This window comes from Lepisosteus oculatus, chromosome 16, assembly GCF_040954835.1.
Source record: "Lepisosteus oculatus isolate fLepOcu1 chromosome 16, fLepOcu1.hap2, whole genome shotgun sequence".
Taxonomy (NCBI): domain Eukaryota; kingdom Metazoa; phylum Chordata; class Actinopteri; order Semionotiformes; family Lepisosteidae; genus Lepisosteus; species Lepisosteus oculatus.
Window position 1 is genome coordinate 14,643,785 of NC_090711.1, and position 17,064 is coordinate 14,660,848.

Below are 17,064 nucleotides of genomic sequence, written 5' to 3' on the forward strand. Positions count from 1 at the left end.
ATATAAATTCACACTTGAGAAAAAGGTAAAAAGATCAGTTACTCACATTAATGTGATTTGATACCACACAAGAACAAAAGAATTTTATTGTCAACCAACTTAAAGAAAGTCTCTTTTATGTAGCCAGAGAATCAGCCTATTGTTTTGGGGATGGAAGATCCCAGTGGTTTTAGTGTTAAGAGACCCTGTAGCTCAGAGCCAGACAAGAGAGCTTGGGAGGCTTGTCAGTGTTCCAGAGGATTATATTGTTTTGTCAGCGGGATATGTCAATAGATGATGCAATGTTCCACAGATTCCCTTCTCAGGAAGATGGAAAAGCTGTCTTGTCCTGTGTGGCCTTGGTAGCTGCTGTAGCCCTTTAACAGCCCCTTATTCTTACATAGTTGGATATTAACAAGAAAAAACTGGATACCTTCTTTAGGAGTATCATCTTTCCAGCCCAAGTCCTAATTCGTGAAATACTTTTGATCCTGGTTTTGTAGAAATTATGCTTTTCTTTTTGTCTGTGCGCTGTACATGAGTTTTTTTCCCTCTGTCTAGATTAAGCTGCCTCTTCTTTACATTCTTTTGCTTAACCAGATTCTTCCTCGTTTAGTGGGTATTAGCTTCTAAAGAAAGGAGAGTTCCAGGCAGGGCTGTACCCCCAGCTAATCCAGCACTGCATCTGGATATACATGGAGGGTCACACTTCTTATCTTAAGCTTCTTTTAAAGGTGATTTATGAGTTAAAACAAATTCTGCAGCTGTCTGTAATAGATACCAAATGGGTGAGTTTCTGTTGGAGTTTGGATCAGTGGCTACTTCTGATTCCTCTGAACCTGCCTTGCACCATTAATTTACAATAATCCAAAAGGTTGTTTTTCTCAGGCAGACTCATCTGTGGAGAGAATGCTGTTATGCTGTTATCTGGATGTTTGGTTTTGTTCCTTTTGTGGTGTATTGACACGCACATCGTAAGGTTGCCAGAGTAGGTGTTAGGTTACGTCTGGATATGTTTTGAGGGAAAGGGCAGAAATAGGAATAACGTTTCTTTGCTGACGATGGCCTGTGAGCAGAAATAAACTGTAATGTTTGGCCCTGCCCGCAGGCTGTGTTCTCTGACGTGCTGTTTCGCTGCGAGGGCTGGCCGCTCTGCCTGCGAGAGAGGGTGGTGGTCCAGCTTGCCCCTCTCAACCCCTTCCTCCTGCGCCCGGGGGACTTCTACCTCCAGGTGGAGCCCTTTGGAGACCAGGCTGCGCGCATCGTCCTCAAGAGCCTGCTGGAGGACTTCCGGGAGGTGGAGGAGACCCCTGTCCCCGAGACCTCCTACCCCAGCATCTTCACCGAGGAGTGGCTGCGGGAGGTCAACCAGGGCCGCCATGGAACCCCACTGCGCACCTGCCTGCTGTCCACGGATCAGGGAATAGTCAAAGTACCGTGGGAGCAGGTGGCGAATCCTGAGTTTGTGGATAAGCCCAAAGCCATGGCTAGCTCGCCCATCAGTCCGGGGCCTCCTCCTCCAAGCGCACCTCCCTCCTCCTTTTCCGTAGAAACCCGGATTCTCCCTGCCAAGGACGGCATTGCTGTATCCCTGCATCTGATTGACAGCAGCTGCACCAGGCTCATCAAGGTGGACCAGTCCAAGCCACCCAGCAAGCCCATCGGCTGGGTGTCTCCGAACACCTGGGATAGCCGCAACCCAGAGCTTGAAGGGGACTATGTAGACCTGGTGGAGTTCAACAAGGAGAAAACCAGCAGGACCCCTCAAAGGACCAAACCAGACCCCTCTTCTTTGGAGGCACCAAGGCCTCCTCCCTCAGCTAATGTGAATCTCATGCCCTGCGGACGGACTCTCAGGTTTGCCGAGGAGCCCTGCACCCCGTGCTTGAGGAGGAAACTAGGACGGGAGTCCGAACTCCAGGAGCTGAGGTGCAGGTACCGGGAGTCCTATCTGGCAGCACTTCAGAATCCCGTCAGCTTTGAACAAGGGGGATTCGCAGAGATTTTGGAAGAGGCTGCTAGGGGGCTGGACTCTGTCTGTCAGAGAGTGTCACCATCCCAGACCCCTCAGTGCTGCCATGAGGAGCATCTGTACCAGGTTGCCAAAGATGTCAGCGGTTCATCCATGATCTGCAGGGAGGTGGGTGAGGTGAAACCTAAGCACTGTTGTACAGCACAGCACTCTGGGACAGACAGTAGCAAGAATAAAGGGAAGCCAGTACCCCCTCCCCCTGCACCAGAGCTCCTGGGCAAATGTTCTGTAGGCCAAAGGGTGGGTGCAGCTGGAAGCCCTGGCGTTTATACAGAAATGACACCGAGTGTCCAGGTAGTGCACTGTAAGAAGACAACAGCATTTGGATTGCTATCCCCAAAAGTGGAGAGACGAAAATCAGGTAAAAAAGGTAAGACCTATAGTGATGGACTGTACTGACATGACTCTGAATCGATATGGTCTGATCTAGTGCTTTTTTTTCTTGTGTTCTGCTTAGTATTTTTTTGCATTATCACAAATCTCCCCAGTGCAAGTTTATCAGGTTCCGACTCCTGCAAGCATGTAAAATCAATGGGCTTTAAGCAGAAACATTATGGGTCAAAATTGTTTGGCAAATCCATGAGAGATACTGAAAAAGAGTGCAGACTGAGATAGCATCGTTTCTGTTTGACCATTCTGAGGGGGCCTGAGGCCTGACGTTCTGTGTTGACATCTGTTCAGGAATCACTCTGCTATCAGTTCATTATGCTGGAGGCCAAATGACAATAAAACTTGCCTTTCAAAGAGAGATGATTTAGGCACAGCCTTTGATTGCTGCTGTGAAAAGACTTCTCTGTAATACAGACCCACTAACCACTGACCTCCAGCTAATACGAGGGCATTCAAGTTAACCGAGCGGCCCTAGCAGAGTCAGAAATAGCGATTGCTGAAAGATCTGTCCTAGCAGAGGCTGAGGAACTGCAGCATTCCTGTCCCGGAGTTACGTGGCTGTCAGTGAGGGGGAAAGGGCAGGGTCAAACAGTTCTGAATTGCACCAGGAATTCTAAAGATGGATGCAGACCCATATTAAATGGATAAAGGAATCAAGGGAGACTGTGTGCTGGCAGTAAGCGAATTCAGGAGTTAAAACAAGTCAGGTCTTAAAGAGCAGCAGACATATGTTAGCCTATAAACCAAAGAGGAGCAAAAGGAGAGCAACTTTAGTAAAGACAACATTTGCATTTGCTCAACCTAAAAGTGTTCACCATAAAGTTCAAAGCAAGAATTGTGCACTTTCTTTTCTCACCACTATTTAAAATTAAAAAGTGTTAGGACAAATGTGGAGCTGTTACACAGATGCATCAATGAACAGAATGAGACATGTAATTTGTCAGAATTTAAAATATTTTTTAATTATATAAATCATGTTTATATAATTGAAATGGTATAATTTGTTATAATTGATTGCATCTCTGGATGGTTCTACCAGTGATATTTAGTAAGCCTGCTGAGGTCCTGAACATCAGCATATACAGTACATACACTGAAGAGTTTCTTGTTGAGTGAGATTCACAATTCTAGAGGTTTCAGCCTGGGTGATAAAGCCATTCATTATTGTGACACAATGTGTTGCCATGTATCACACATATGTCACAAGAGAAGGGGAGTCTGTTGTGAAACAAGTGTGAAATGAACCCAGTGGTGACTATTTCAGCTCGCCACATCTCCTGCTGTCCATCTATGGAATTACGGGTCAGTGTCTTGATCATTACTCGTAACAAAATAATAGTGAATCTATTGTCCATTGCTCTGAATAATCCAAAGATTTTAAAAAATACAAACAGTAATAAAAATGTAATCATAATTTAATTCATAGTAGCTGTCTTTCATAACATGATCTTTTAAGATATGTAGATACAGTACATATCGATTTTTATGGTAATTGTTCCTCTTACTGTTGTTCATCTACACTTGGCTTCGATCAGTGTCTGACTTTATGACATCAGTGTCTGGGTGTCAAGAGAGATTTACTAACAGTGTGGACACTGGGGTGCAAAACTAATGGCGATACTCTTCAGTCTCCCCTCAGGATGCCAGCCAAACCTGCAAAGCTGAAACAGAGGGACCTGCCCTCCTAGATAATGGCCCTGAGAAAGCAGCCCATTCCTCCCCAGCTGAAAAGCACGTGAGACCACTGCCCCAACCAGGATCCTCCAGAGCCAGCAGCCTGATGCTACCATCTGCACAGTTCAGCAGCCACCTTCTGCACCTGGGAATCGCCTGTCTACCAGGTACAGGGTACAGTGGCCACTGGGGAGAACGAGGGTGTGGGCTAAGGGGCACAGGAGCAGCACAGCTATCTTTACAGATGTCACTGCTGGCAACAAATTGTCCCACATCAAAGGGCAAGAGCTGGCCCAGGACACTTGTGCTACACATTTCTGTGCCAGAGTCCTGTACCCAGCATCTGGATCAATGCCCTTTGTTTATACCAGCCTGTATAATTTGCACACAGCAGCAGATGCAGAAGGGTGTAGTATTCTTAAAAGCAAATTCTGTCATCATGTCCTCTTTAGGTGTTTTACTGTATAATTTGTAAGGCACTCTCTTCCTTTATTTTTTTCTGAATATCGCCATTAAAACATTTAAGCCATTCTGTCCCAGACTTAGCCCTCACTGGACAATAGTGTAAGTCTTGGACAGTGTAGCCTAAATGGTTTAATGGATATCCAATTGTTTGAGAGATTAATTTTCTTTTGGACCTTTGTCTTTGGAGCCCTACTATCTTTTCCCGTTGGAGAAGTCACTTTCTGATTTAGGATCATGTTGAGGGCTCCCAAGTCTCTTGAGTAAGTTGACTTGCGATGAAAGATGGTTGCGAAAAGATCTGAATGGCCTGCTCTTGTGTGAGACCTTTCTAAGTGAGCTCGTTCCTCCTTTCCCCACTGCAGGCAGCAGAGACAGGACTGGCAGGGCTGTGTTGGAGGTCTTTGCAGATCATAACGGCTGGAAGTCCCCGCTGGTCTCCAGCCAGGAGCTCTGCAAGCTGCTTCTCTACTTCCACTCCATCCCCAGGTGAGAGTCTGACAGGGAGGGCCCCTGCTTCCATACACTGGCCAAAATATTAGGAACCCCAGATTAAATGAGCAGTCTCTCTCAAGGTTGGTATTGTGTGCTTGGATTAAGGAGAATTAAGTGATCTCTCCACCAAATCTTCCGATTGCAGTCCTATTGAAGACTGGTGGAATGTGCAGTTCCCACCAATTCCCAGTGCCATCACAACCTCAACAGATGGTGATCTTGCCAGTGAAATGGAATGAGACTTGACAGCCAAATTTTTCAGAAACCTTTGGAATCCAGTTTCTGCTGTCCTTTTCCTTGCAGAAATCCAACATATGATTTGAGAGGAGCTTCTACTATCATGGCCAGCAAATGTATGTTTACCGATGTGATGAGGCACAGGAAGAATTGCAGTTTTCATCTTTTCGTCGTCAGTGGAAGGGATAGTCAACACAAAGACAGGGATTATCGCCCTCTTTCTCATTCTCTGCACAGTATCCAGCAGTCTGAAGCTTTGTCGGCACACAGCTTGATCTACGATAAAAACCCAGAGGCGCCAACATAAATGTGAAATCTAATCCTACAAATCATGCCCATAAATAAAAGCACAATTTAGTCTTCTTACAATATCATTAAACATGATCGGGCACATGGGGAGAAAATCCACCTTAACTAATTACTCAAAATGTTGTTTCTTTGGTTTGAGCTTCCAAAAGAGTCCATTGTTTTCCTGCTCAGGTTTCTAAAATATTCACAAATGGTTTATGACTGGTTTGAGTCTTGGCCTGTTCCCAGTGTAAACACTGAGCTGTTCAAACAAGGGGAGAAGGGAGGACATGTTAAACCTGCAAACAAACATATGAAACTGTTGAATGGAGCCTATAGGAAAAACTCGTCTTACATCGCAGCAGAACTCCTGGGGAGACGTTGTTCTGTTTGGCAATTGACAGTGTTTTAAAAAGGACAGTCAAAGAATCAGTCTGATGCGGAACTGACATCTAGTCACTGAACTGCAGTTGCCCACGGATTCTTACAAGAGCCAACATGTCACTCACACACTTTGCATGATTGCTGTGCATGTAGCTGACAGTAAAAAAACATCGCAGCATTTTTCCTGTCATATGCTGTAGTCAAATCTGTACTCCACAAGGGGGCAGAATGGTATCATGCCAGAATGAGTCAAGCGTTCTCTACATAATACTGTACCCTTTTTTTTGTTGTAGTTGCAGATTAATTCCCCCAAGGGGGCAGCAGAATATTAGCGCAGCCTTCAGAAAAGTGTAGTCCCATAAATGAAGTGCTGCTAAATGCTATTTATTGTCTGGATTCATAGTCCAGATATCAAACTAAATAAATTAAAGAATATCTGTATATATTATTTTAGGGTATATTATTGTTGAAATATATTTTTGTTAGCGTTCTGGATGAATCAATAACTTGCTTGAATAATACGTTTGATTAATTCCAGACTATGGGGGATCAAGCTTCCTGCACCGTTTATCTGAAACAGACATTTATAAAGACAACTATACAAAGCTCATTCTCAGTTATACTTCTGTGTTTATTGGACAGTCAATCTTTGCAGCAAGTGTCACAGGTCTCTTGAGTTTCAGATATACTGTACGATATCAGCACCTTGTGTTTGTTGTGTCTGAAGTGAGCTACAGCCGTACCACCTTATACCCTGATCTTGTTAAGCAAGCTTTCCAATGCTTATCCTAGATCAGGGACTAGATTCTTCTGAGGAAAATCAGGTTGCTACTCAAAGTGTTCGTGTTGGACCAGTAGGTGGTACTCTTCCCTATCATAAAATATTCAACATAATTTGTGTTTGTGGCTAAGTACCAGGTCAAGCTGTCGAAGCTGATTTTCTGGTTTCTTTAGAAAACAACTGAATAGGATCCTCACATACTGTATAACCATGCTGCCTTCCTGGACCTGAATTTGGTTATTGGAGATCCCATGGCATTATAAGAGTAGGATGTGTTAACCTCACTGTACTGCAAAAATTCCACTCTGAGCTCGAACAAGCTGGCTCCTCTAAAGACCCCCCTTAATTCAATTGTTGAAGCTGTTTCTCACTTTAGTTGGGCTACTGGTACAGGTGGGGGCTGCTCTTCTGTGGTGGGTCCAATCATATATGTAAAGTGCATTAGGATGAAAAACAAACATTTCTTAGAAGTTAAGAAGACCCTTAACTGACACTTCCTGGAAAGAATACAAGTTTAATACATTTAAGAAATGTGACAATGTGTAAAGTGTGTCTATTTGAGTCAGGTGCATTATGTCTACTAAGCTATACTCTGTTTTGGCACATCAAAACCTGGCCTCAGATATCCTGTGCACTATGCCCTGTATTTACACAGCTTTAATGACAGTCCTCTTAAGTTCAAGGTGGCATGCTTGTAAAAATATATATACCCCCTCCGTCTCCGGTAGGGGGTTGTTTAGTACAATATAAGCATTGTATTGCAAATTCCAATGAAATGGAACAGTTGTGTTGTCTAAGTAAGCAAGCTTTTCAAAAAACAGATTGGGTTTATTTTTCAGGGTTTTTGGAAGATGTCTTCTAGCAGTGTGGAAGCTCAGGGAGGGAAATTAACTAAAGAGAAATGTATGATGTGAATGTTAGTATAAGGGAGTGGCTTTGCTGCTTTGATGGGGTTGTTTTGGATACTTCTATGGTTATAAGGGTGATAGCTGAATAGGTACAGTGCAATACAAAATGCAGCCACAGACTTCAAAGTGTCTTGTGGGGAAGCAATTATTTTGCACAGCGCCCTACCTCAGTCTGAAAACAAAACAAATTATTCAGTGCACATCACTTAGGAGCCACAGATATGACAAATATGACAAGAATCACAGTGAGCATCAGACTATTTAGCAGCTGCTTTTACAGATCTGTGTTGAAACTGGAGAACATACCAGCAGAACAAAGCGAAGACTTAAACAAAGTAACTAAAAATGACAAAGAAGCACAGCAAAGTCATCAAAAAGCTCATTTGAAATCTTTTCAGCAGAGCTAACTATGGTCGAGATCTCTGCAGATGCCTCTGCCAGCAGATTAAGCTACAGTACCAAAGGGGCTGTGTAGTAATCTGAGTTATGGTCAATGCAGTCGGTGTTGGTCACACCTCACAGGAGACCTGTGAAACAAGGAATGGAACAGAGGCAGGACCTCCGGTGACAAACTGTAGACAAACCAGCGCCTGGTGATGCACAGGTCTGCCAATCTCTCTACATCAAGAGAGCAGGGCGGTTCATCAGGACAACTGTGGGCACCACTGCCCGCAGGTGGAGAGCACTCCATCCACAGGGGCTGACGGGTGGTCAGGATTCTGGACCTGCCCTGTCCTGCAGGGTTAACCAGGCTTTCTTCCGAAGGCATGAATTACACAACATTTTGTTGTCCTGCCACAAGACTTGTACAGGAGCAGCACACTTAAAGGCAGCCAAGCTGCTAAGCTCCTTTTCCTCTGAATTATATAATGATATGAGTTCTGGAGAAAACAAGGACAACTCTAGTCCTCTAGTAGTAAGTTGTTTCTTCATTTCTTCCTGCAATGTGAAGAGTTTTTTAAAGAGATATTTGTATTGTACTTCACATTGTAGGAAGAAATGATGAAACAACTTACCACTAGTGGACTAGAGGCATCCTTGTTTTCCCCAGAACTCATTTCATTATATAGTTCAGAAGAAAAGGATTATAGCAGCTTGTCTGCCTTTATGTGTGCTTCCCCTATACAAGTCTTGTGACAGGTCAATAAAATGTTGCGTAATTCATAAACCCAACATGCATTGTAAAAGGGCAAAAATAGGACAGAATATCAAAGAGCTGCCCCTCTCACATGAATGACAGATCTCTGAAGGAGTGTGATGTTAATTATCTGGTTCCAGAAGAGTTTGCGTGTTGTGTTAGGCAGAACATCTTTTTTCATCATGTTCTCCTGGATTCCGGCCCATTTTTCCAGTTATTCTTCATGCATATACAATTATATGTCATTTGCATAGTTTAACAGTGATGCTAATCTGTTAAAGCCATAACCCTCTGCAACTCACAACTGGCAACCCACTGAACCTAAGCAGGTGTGAGCCTGAGGTGTTAGTGGGGCCAGCAGGGGGCGCTCACCCTGCGGTCCATGTGGGTCCTAATGCCCCAGTATAGTGATGGGGACACTATACTGTAAACAGGCACCGTCCTTCGGATGAGACGTAAAACCGAGGTCCTGACTCTCTGTGGTCATTTAAAATCCCAGGGTGCTTCTCGAAAAGAGTAGGGGTGTAACCCCGGTGTCCTGGCCAAATTTCCCATTGGCCCTTACCAATCATGGCCTCCTAATAATCCCCATCTATGAATTGGCTTCATTACTCTGCTCTCCTCCCCACTGAGAGCTGATGTGTGGTGAGCGTTCTGGTGCTCTATGGCTGCCGTCGCATCAGGGGAGTCCCCATTACCTGTAAAGCACTTTGAGTGGAGTGTCCAGGAAAATGCTACAGTATATAAGTGTAAGCAAGTATTATTATTATTAAGGAACAAGTAATAGGTTTATTCCATGCTGAAAAAAAGAAGAAAGAGAACACAACGTTTCGGCCGTGGAGCCTTCTTCAGGTGTGAGAGAGACAGGGCAGTAGGCAAAGGTAAAGTAGCGGGAGAACAAAGGTTGAGAGGGAGGAGGAGTGAGAGGCGGGAGCAGGGGACAGAAAGAGAGGCCAATCAAGAGGTGTGAAGTCAGAATGGGTGCAGAGAGGTGTGAAATGAAACTTCCAATGAATGGAGAAAATTTAAAAGAACAGTAATCTGTCGTTAAGGGAAGGGAGAATGTGTGATCCTAGCTGCAGAATAATTTTAGTTTCGGTGGTCTTTCTAATGTATGAGTTCGGAAAACCGTCTTTGAGAACACAGACGGAGAGATTAGAGTGGTCGTGGCCGTCAGAGGTGAAATGAGAAACAATGGGCTTGGAGAGATCTTTAATCTTCACAGCCCTGACGTGTTCTCTGAAGCGGTCTCCGAGTCTCCTTCCTGTTTCCCCAATGTAGATGGCTGGGCATTTACTGCAAGAGATACAGTAAATAAGGTTGCTGGAGGTACAAGATGCTGTCTGGGTGATCCGGAATTGTCCTGAGGGGCCTTGAATGAGTGTGGTGGTGGCTGTGTACTTGCAGGTGATACAGCGAGCTCTTTTGCAAGGGAAGGTGCCTGGTGTGGATGGTTGCTGAGGGCGGTCAAGGGAGCTGTGAACGAGGAGGTTACGCAGATTAGGTGGTCGGCGATATGAGATGATAGGGCGATCAGAAAAGAGGGCCCCAATGGAGGGATCATCCTGTAGGATGGAAAAGTTCTGGTTAATGGTCCTGGGGATAGGAAGTGTGTTAGGGTGGTAAGGAAGCACCAAAGGAATGCGGTTGTTACGGCGGGAGTTCCTGATCGGGTTGATGGTCCGGGGGGTGTTTTTGGCTCGGGCAAGGGCCCTGTCAATCACACTGCTGGGGTATCCTCTGTTGATAAAAAATGAGTACATTTCGAGGGCTTGGTTTTCGAAGTCGATGTCGTCGCTGCATAATCGTCGTAACCTAAGGAACTGTGAAAAAGGAAGAGAGTTTTTAGTGTGGTTGGGGTGAAATGAGCTGTACAGGAGGTAGCTGTGTGAATCCGTGGGTTTGTAATAAACTGAAGTGGACAGTCGGGGGTAGTTGATAGACAAGTGGATGTCTAGAAACGGAAGAGTGGTGGAAGAAATGTTAACCGTATATTTGAGGGACGGGTGGAAGTTGGTGAAATGGTGCAGGAAGGATTCAAGCTGATCGTTGGAGCATGTGGCGGCACCGACGCAGTCATCAATATATCGTTTGTAGAGGTCAGGGACATAGCCAGTGTAGGAAGCGAAGAAGCGTTCTTCTACCCAGCCGACAAAAATGTTGGCATAGCTGGGTCCCATTCTGGTGCCCATGGCAACTCCACTGACCTGTTGGTAAAAAAGATTATTGAAAGAGAATGCGTTCAGTGTGAGGACCAATTCCGCAAGGCGTACCAGGGTGTGGGTGGGTGGATCAAGCACTGTGCGTTTGTCCAGCGTGTGCTTGAGGGCTGTAAGGCCATCATTATGGGGAATGACGGTGTACAGAGATGTGATGTCCATGGTAAAAATGTGGCATTCGGTACCCTGAAATCGGAAATCATTGAAAAGTTGGAGCGCGTGGTTGGTGTCTTTGATGTATGAGGGAAGATCTTCAACCAGCGGTCTCATGAGGCTGTCGAGAAAGGCTGAGATGTAAGTAGTTGGACAGTTACATGCTGATACGATGGGGCGTCCAGGGGTGTCCGGTTTGTGGATTTTGGGGAGGAGGTAAAATTGAGATACCTGTGGGTGTTCCATGATGAGCCGGTTCGCCTCCTGGGGGAGCTCGTTGCTGCTGATAAGAAGGGAAATGGTGGATACCACTTCCTTTTGGTAGTCAGTGGTAGGGTCCTGTTGGAGAGGGAGGTAGGCAGAAGTGTCAGTTAGTTGTCTAGAGGCTTCAAAGATATATAGATCTTTACGCCACACCACAACAGCACCTCCTTTGTCCGCTGGTTTGATGACGATATCATCCCTGTTGCGGAGAGACTGGAGCGCCTGATTTTCTCCTTGGGTGAGGTTAGACCTATGTTTACTGGGTATAGAGAGTGCCTTGGGAGCTTGATTAGTGCATTGGTTGATGAAATAATCAACTGGTGGAAAACGGCCAGAGGAGGGAGTCCAACAGCTCTGTTTGGGATTAATGTTGTTAATGACATCAATAACCGGGTTGTTATCAGCTGCCTGTGAAAAGGAATTGTCGGCAAAATGTGCTCTGAGACGGATCCTGCGGTAAAAGCGGTTAAGGTCGACATTGGTCTGGGGGATGTCCAGCTTCCTGGGAACTGGTACAAAACTGAGCCCTTTGCTGAGGAGGGATCGCTCATCCTGTGAGAGGGAAAGGTCAGAAGGTATGGTGACAACAAGGTTAGGGTTGGTGAGGGTGTCCGGGGTGTTGATGGTTTTCTTCTGTAGAAGATGACTGAGTTTTTTGTCCTTCTCTGTAGTGAGAAACTGGTAGAGTTTAGAGTTGAGAGATCTAATGAGGTTAGTTATGAAGGGAAGATGGTGTGGAGCTGTCAGCCGTAGAAATTCCTTAGCCTCTTTGATGTTGTTGTCGGAAAGGATAATCTGTTTTTTGAGGGAGAAAATGGTAGAGAGCATTAGTTTCCTAGAAAATTGTTTTAGAAGTCTCTGAGTGTTACTCTGGGTGTTATCAGAGTCAAAAGAAAAGGTATTAAATTTAAGGCGAAATCCTTTAGGGATGATATTATGTCGACGACATCTGTAAAGGAATAGAAGGTGGTTAGAAAGCCTGGTCTTGGAACAGATAGCTGTAAAGAGACGGAATGCTGGTTTAGTGAGAGAAGCGGGCAAGTGGCCCAGGGAGGAGGAGAAGGTATGACGAAGAGATCTAGAAAAAGATTTGGAGGAAGGCATAGTGGGTCGCAGCAGCTGTAGGCGGTAGTAGTTCAGGTGGGTAGCTGCGTCAGCATGCGTAGGCTGCAAAGGAACAAGTAATAGGTTTATTCCATGCTGAAAAAAAGAAGAAAGAGAACACAACGTTTCGGCCGTGGAGCCTTCTTCAGGTGTGAGAGAGACAGGGCAGTAGGCAAAGGTAAAGTAGCGGGAGAACAAAGGTTGAGAGGGAGGAGGAGTGAGAGGCGGGAGCAGGGGACAGAAAGAGAGGCCAATCAAGAGGTGTGAAGTCAGAATGGGTGCAGAGAGGTGTGAAATGAAACTTCCAATGAATGGAGAAAATTTAAAAGAACAGTAATCTGTCGTTAAGGGAAGGGAGAATGTGTGATCCTAGCTGCAGAATAATTTTAGTTTCGGTGGTCTTTCTAATGTATGAGTTCGGAAAACCGTCTTTGAGAACACAGACGGAGAGATTAGAGTGGTCGTGGCCGTCAGAGGTGAAATGAGAAACAATGGGCTTGGAGAGATCTTTAATCTTCACAGCCCTGACGTGTTCTCTGAAGCGGTCTCCGAGTCTCCTTCCTGTTTCCCCAATGTAGATGGCTGGGCATTTACTGCAAGAGATACAGTAAATAAGGTTGCTGGAGGTACAAGATGCTGTCTGGGTGATCCGGAATTGTCCTGAGGGGCCTTGAATGAGTGTGGTGGTGGCTGTGTACTTGCAGGTGATACAGCGAGCTCTTTTGCAAGGGAAGGTGCCTGGTGTGGATGGTTGCTGAGGGCGGTCAAGGGAGCTGTGAACGAGGAGGTTACGCAGATTAGGTGGTCGGCGATATGAGATGATAGGGCGATCAGAAAAGAGGGCCCCAATGGAGGGATCATCCTGTAGGATGGAAAAGTTCTGGTTAATGGTCCTGGGGATAGGAAGTGTGTTAGGGTGGTAAGGAAGCACCAAAGGAATGCGGTTGTTACGGCGGGAGTTCCTGATCGGGTTATCCTACCATCAGATTATTATTATTAATCTGATGGTAGCTGCAGAAAGCCATGGTAACATCATGGGATCATGACATTCTGTTACCTGCATTTCCTGCAGCTGCTGAGCTTACAGGTGTCCATCTCAGACAAGCTCTGCATGGTTTCCAGCACTGTTCTGGGAAGTGTCCAGTTTGGTCACATTCAAGACCAGGACTATACTAGAGAGCCTGATGTCCTCTCATTCACTGCTCATATCTAACTCTAACTTGTGTCTTACTGCTGTGGTTTCTAATTTGTGTCTGAAATATTTGTATTGGATGTTTTTTTAAGGGATTGTATCCTACACACCAAATCCCACTGAAGCCTTTGTCTCTTTTTTGTACGTATGCACAAACCTAACCAAAAAAGAGCAGCCCTTATTGGTGTCATGAGGCATATCATCAAGTTGTAAATAATGAAAGCAGAACTGTGTTTCTTTTGAAACACAGAGCATGCCATCTAACGTTCCTTGAGTGCAAGCATTATGAAACACGTCTTTACACTTCCTTCTGCAATTGCAGGAAAGAGGTCAGGGATCTTGGAATGACACTGGTCATAGATGCCAGGAAGAAGACCCCTCCTCCAGCCTTGATTCAAGCTTTGATGATGGTCCAGGTATGCAGATCTATATGCAAGACTAACCTGTACTACTACCTCTGACCACAAGGGGGCACATAAGAACATAGAGAGTCTCTTCTACCTCAGCTTCAAAACAAATGCGTAATCTGTCTCTCTGTCTTAAATAATATGGTATTAAATGTGCAGCAATGTATATATGTTGTGGACTGCTCTGCTCATAACATGTTGAACAGTTTAAAATATGTAATAATTGGAAGACCTAATCAGTTAAGCTCTTTTCTAGAGTATGGGCTACCTGTTTCAAGGTTGTGTGCATTCGCATTGTGTAGATACAGTAAGCGGAAGAAACACATTTGCCATTAAGCTGAGTGGGAGACATGAACTGTCTTAGAACATTTTTGCGTTTTCTTTGGAGTCCTAGTTACTGAACTAAAGAATTTGACTAATTGTTGTAAATCTATCAGACAAAGGGTTTTAACATCACAAACAGCTCACATTTCTCTGTGCAGTGTGATGCTGAGGGAATATGGAGGAATATGCTTGTGTAGTGTGTTGTATTGAAGGCTAGTTGTGCTCTTGTCTGCCGCTGGACCAGGAGCAGGTTCTACATGCTGTGCACTGCGTTCTGATGCTGGTGGACAAGGAGACAGGTCCACGGACAGAGAGACATCCAGGACTTCAGGTCAGAGCATCTGCCAGCACTGGGGTCTTCTTCAAGGAAAGGGTCACGATGGCCGCTGCATCTCTGTCCTGCTTGTAAACCTTTAGACACACTTCAGATTTCCACTGTGTCCTCAGTCGATTTTTGTATAGGAAAGAGAGTCTTCCTCTAAATGGGGTGGTAGAGAGAAAAGGATGCGATGCACATTAATCCATTCCTGTGTGAGTGAACAACAAAAACATTACTAAGAAAAACAAAGCGTCCACTACACACTTTTTTCATATTTAAGTGATGTATATTTGCTTTACACATATAGAATAAATAGTACCTTTTGCTGTTAAAGCAAATGAATTTGATTGTCATGATCAGGCCTTTAAGGACTAGGGACTCCTCTAGTAGATAAGAGTCTTTATGTCTCTGACCTTTCAGGTAGAAGTGATGACATCACTGAAGGCTTTGCACAAGATTGTGGAAGGAAGCCAGCTGACGTCAGACTTGGAGGGCACGTTCCCCTACAGCCACAGTGACTGGCTAAAGCTTTATCAGGTCTGATTGACATCCATTGCCAGCTTCCTGACCCAGGTCACTTCCTGAAGAGTGTGTGTGCTGTGGTTACCTGCAGCCCGCTGTCTCAGTCTCAGAGTCATTTCAAACTTTGATTAAAGTCCTTGGTAGATCAAATGTTGTTTTTGCCCAGAAGTGGGGACATATCCATGGTGCATATTAGCAGGTATACTGTGCAAGATAGGTTTCTTTTCTGAGGATGTGTTTACTCCTTGCTAAATCATTTTGGGATGCAATACTTTTTTGCACTACGTCTTCACAAAATTGCACTTTTTTCTTTTAAATGTAAACACAGTAAGTCAGTCAGTGTTAATTGAAAACAACCTTTTGAATATACAAATACCCTAACATGATGTTAGGAAATGGACACCCTCTCCAGTTTTACAATTTAGTAAAATGAGAACATGCTCTCAGATATTAATGTACATCTCTGAAGTACTGTATGTTATGGAAGGATATTATCTGGTGAGGAACAGCAAAGAAGAATTAACAGTTCTGTCCTCTACATCTGCTTACTGTAGTTCATGGTGTTTTAAAACCTGTACTGTAAGTGATTAAATGTTTGGCTTTATTGTTGTACATTATCACTGACGAAAAACCTTTAGCCTTCGTGGATTTTCGGTGTCCTATAAGATATACAGGTCTATCCTCTCCAGATGCAGGAAATAGTAACACGGATGTAATGGATTTCCTTCATTTAATTGCTAAAATATTGTAGGAAGTATCAGAAATCATTTGACATTCTTGATTCTTATCTGTTTGGTGGTGGTGGGGGGGGGGGGGGTTTGAGAGTAAGAGGAATGAATTTGTATCAATTTGGAACAGAAATAAATCTGTCCAATTCAGACACAAAACAATTTGAGATCAGCTGAGAACTAATACACTCAGGACCTGGACCCAACTTCTGAGCCAGTTCTTACAGGACCTGCTTCTCTTACAGAAACTTGGTCCTTTTATGGTCGACTTGCAAGAAGCCTCCAGCTTGCTCCAGAAAGCCATCAGCAAATTTGACGGCAACAAAAAGATTGACACTGTTCAGGTAATGACCCTCCGGCAATAACTTGTGAGAAACCTGCAAGCATACAGCCTCGTTGGGTGGACAGCAGAATAGTCGGCTCCGCTGAGCGTCTGGTGTGTTGTTCCCCGTGGCAGGAAGTCCAGCAGGGGATTCAGGGCCAGAAGACCATGATGAAGGAGGTGCTGGAGGATACCCGCTTGGTGGCCCTGCAGAGGGAAGGTGGGGCCATGCTAGCTAGACTGAGGAAGGAGGAGGCCCGATTTGCCTGCTCTGAGGATTACAGGTATCTCCTCTGCACTTCTTATCTACATCATAATAAATCTTAGAAATTACTCTTATTCTGAAGTGGTACCCTGGGGTACCTGGCACTCACAGTAAGTCATTGTGTTGAAATGTTACACAGCAGTTACACTGCTTGAAAGCTCTTAGGCCCGTGCTTCTTGAACTTAGTATTTGTGTTTCCTTTTGTTGTTGTCCCCTTGTTTGTTTTTGTTTTCTTTGTTCTGAGTCATTTGAGATATGTAGATGACTAATAAAAGGATCCTGACCTGCTTCCTCCACAATAAAAAAGAAACTGAAAAAATGCAGAAATAGATTGAACAGGTACTGTAACAAGGTACAACTTCAGTTTTCAATCAATATTTTCTAAGGCTCTATAGTCTCTTTCAATCTGGAACTGTCTCAAGGGACTTTACATAATTCATGCATTAAAAAAGAGGTACAGTTAACAGAAAAAAAATC

At 44.5% G+C, this 17,064-nt stretch overlaps 1 protein-coding gene across 3 annotated transcripts in view; it reads left to right on the top strand.

The window, feature by feature from the left end:
• Positions 1–17,064, top strand: part of LOC102684030 (pleckstrin homology domain-containing family G member 4B) — a 50,222-nt gene that overhangs the window by 15,568 nt on the left and 17,590 nt on the right. For 2 of the 3 annotated variants that reach the window (XM_015364689.2, XM_015364691.2), the window contains exons 3-10: positions 1,088–2,381; positions 4,030–4,242; positions 4,903–5,026; positions 14,023–14,116; positions 14,676–14,762; positions 15,171–15,287; positions 16,246–16,344; positions 16,458–16,606. In XM_015364689.2, the coding sequence (XP_015220175.2) occupies positions 1,088–2,381; positions 4,030–4,242; positions 4,903–5,026; positions 14,023–14,116; positions 14,676–14,762; positions 15,171–15,287; positions 16,246–16,344; positions 16,458–16,606 (2,177 nt within the window). The remainder of the gene's footprint in view (positions 1–1,087; positions 2,382–4,029; positions 4,243–4,902; positions 5,027–14,022; positions 14,117–14,675; positions 14,763–15,170; positions 15,288–16,245; positions 16,345–16,457; positions 16,607–17,064) is intronic. The other variant, XM_015364690.2, reaches the window with a different exon arrangement.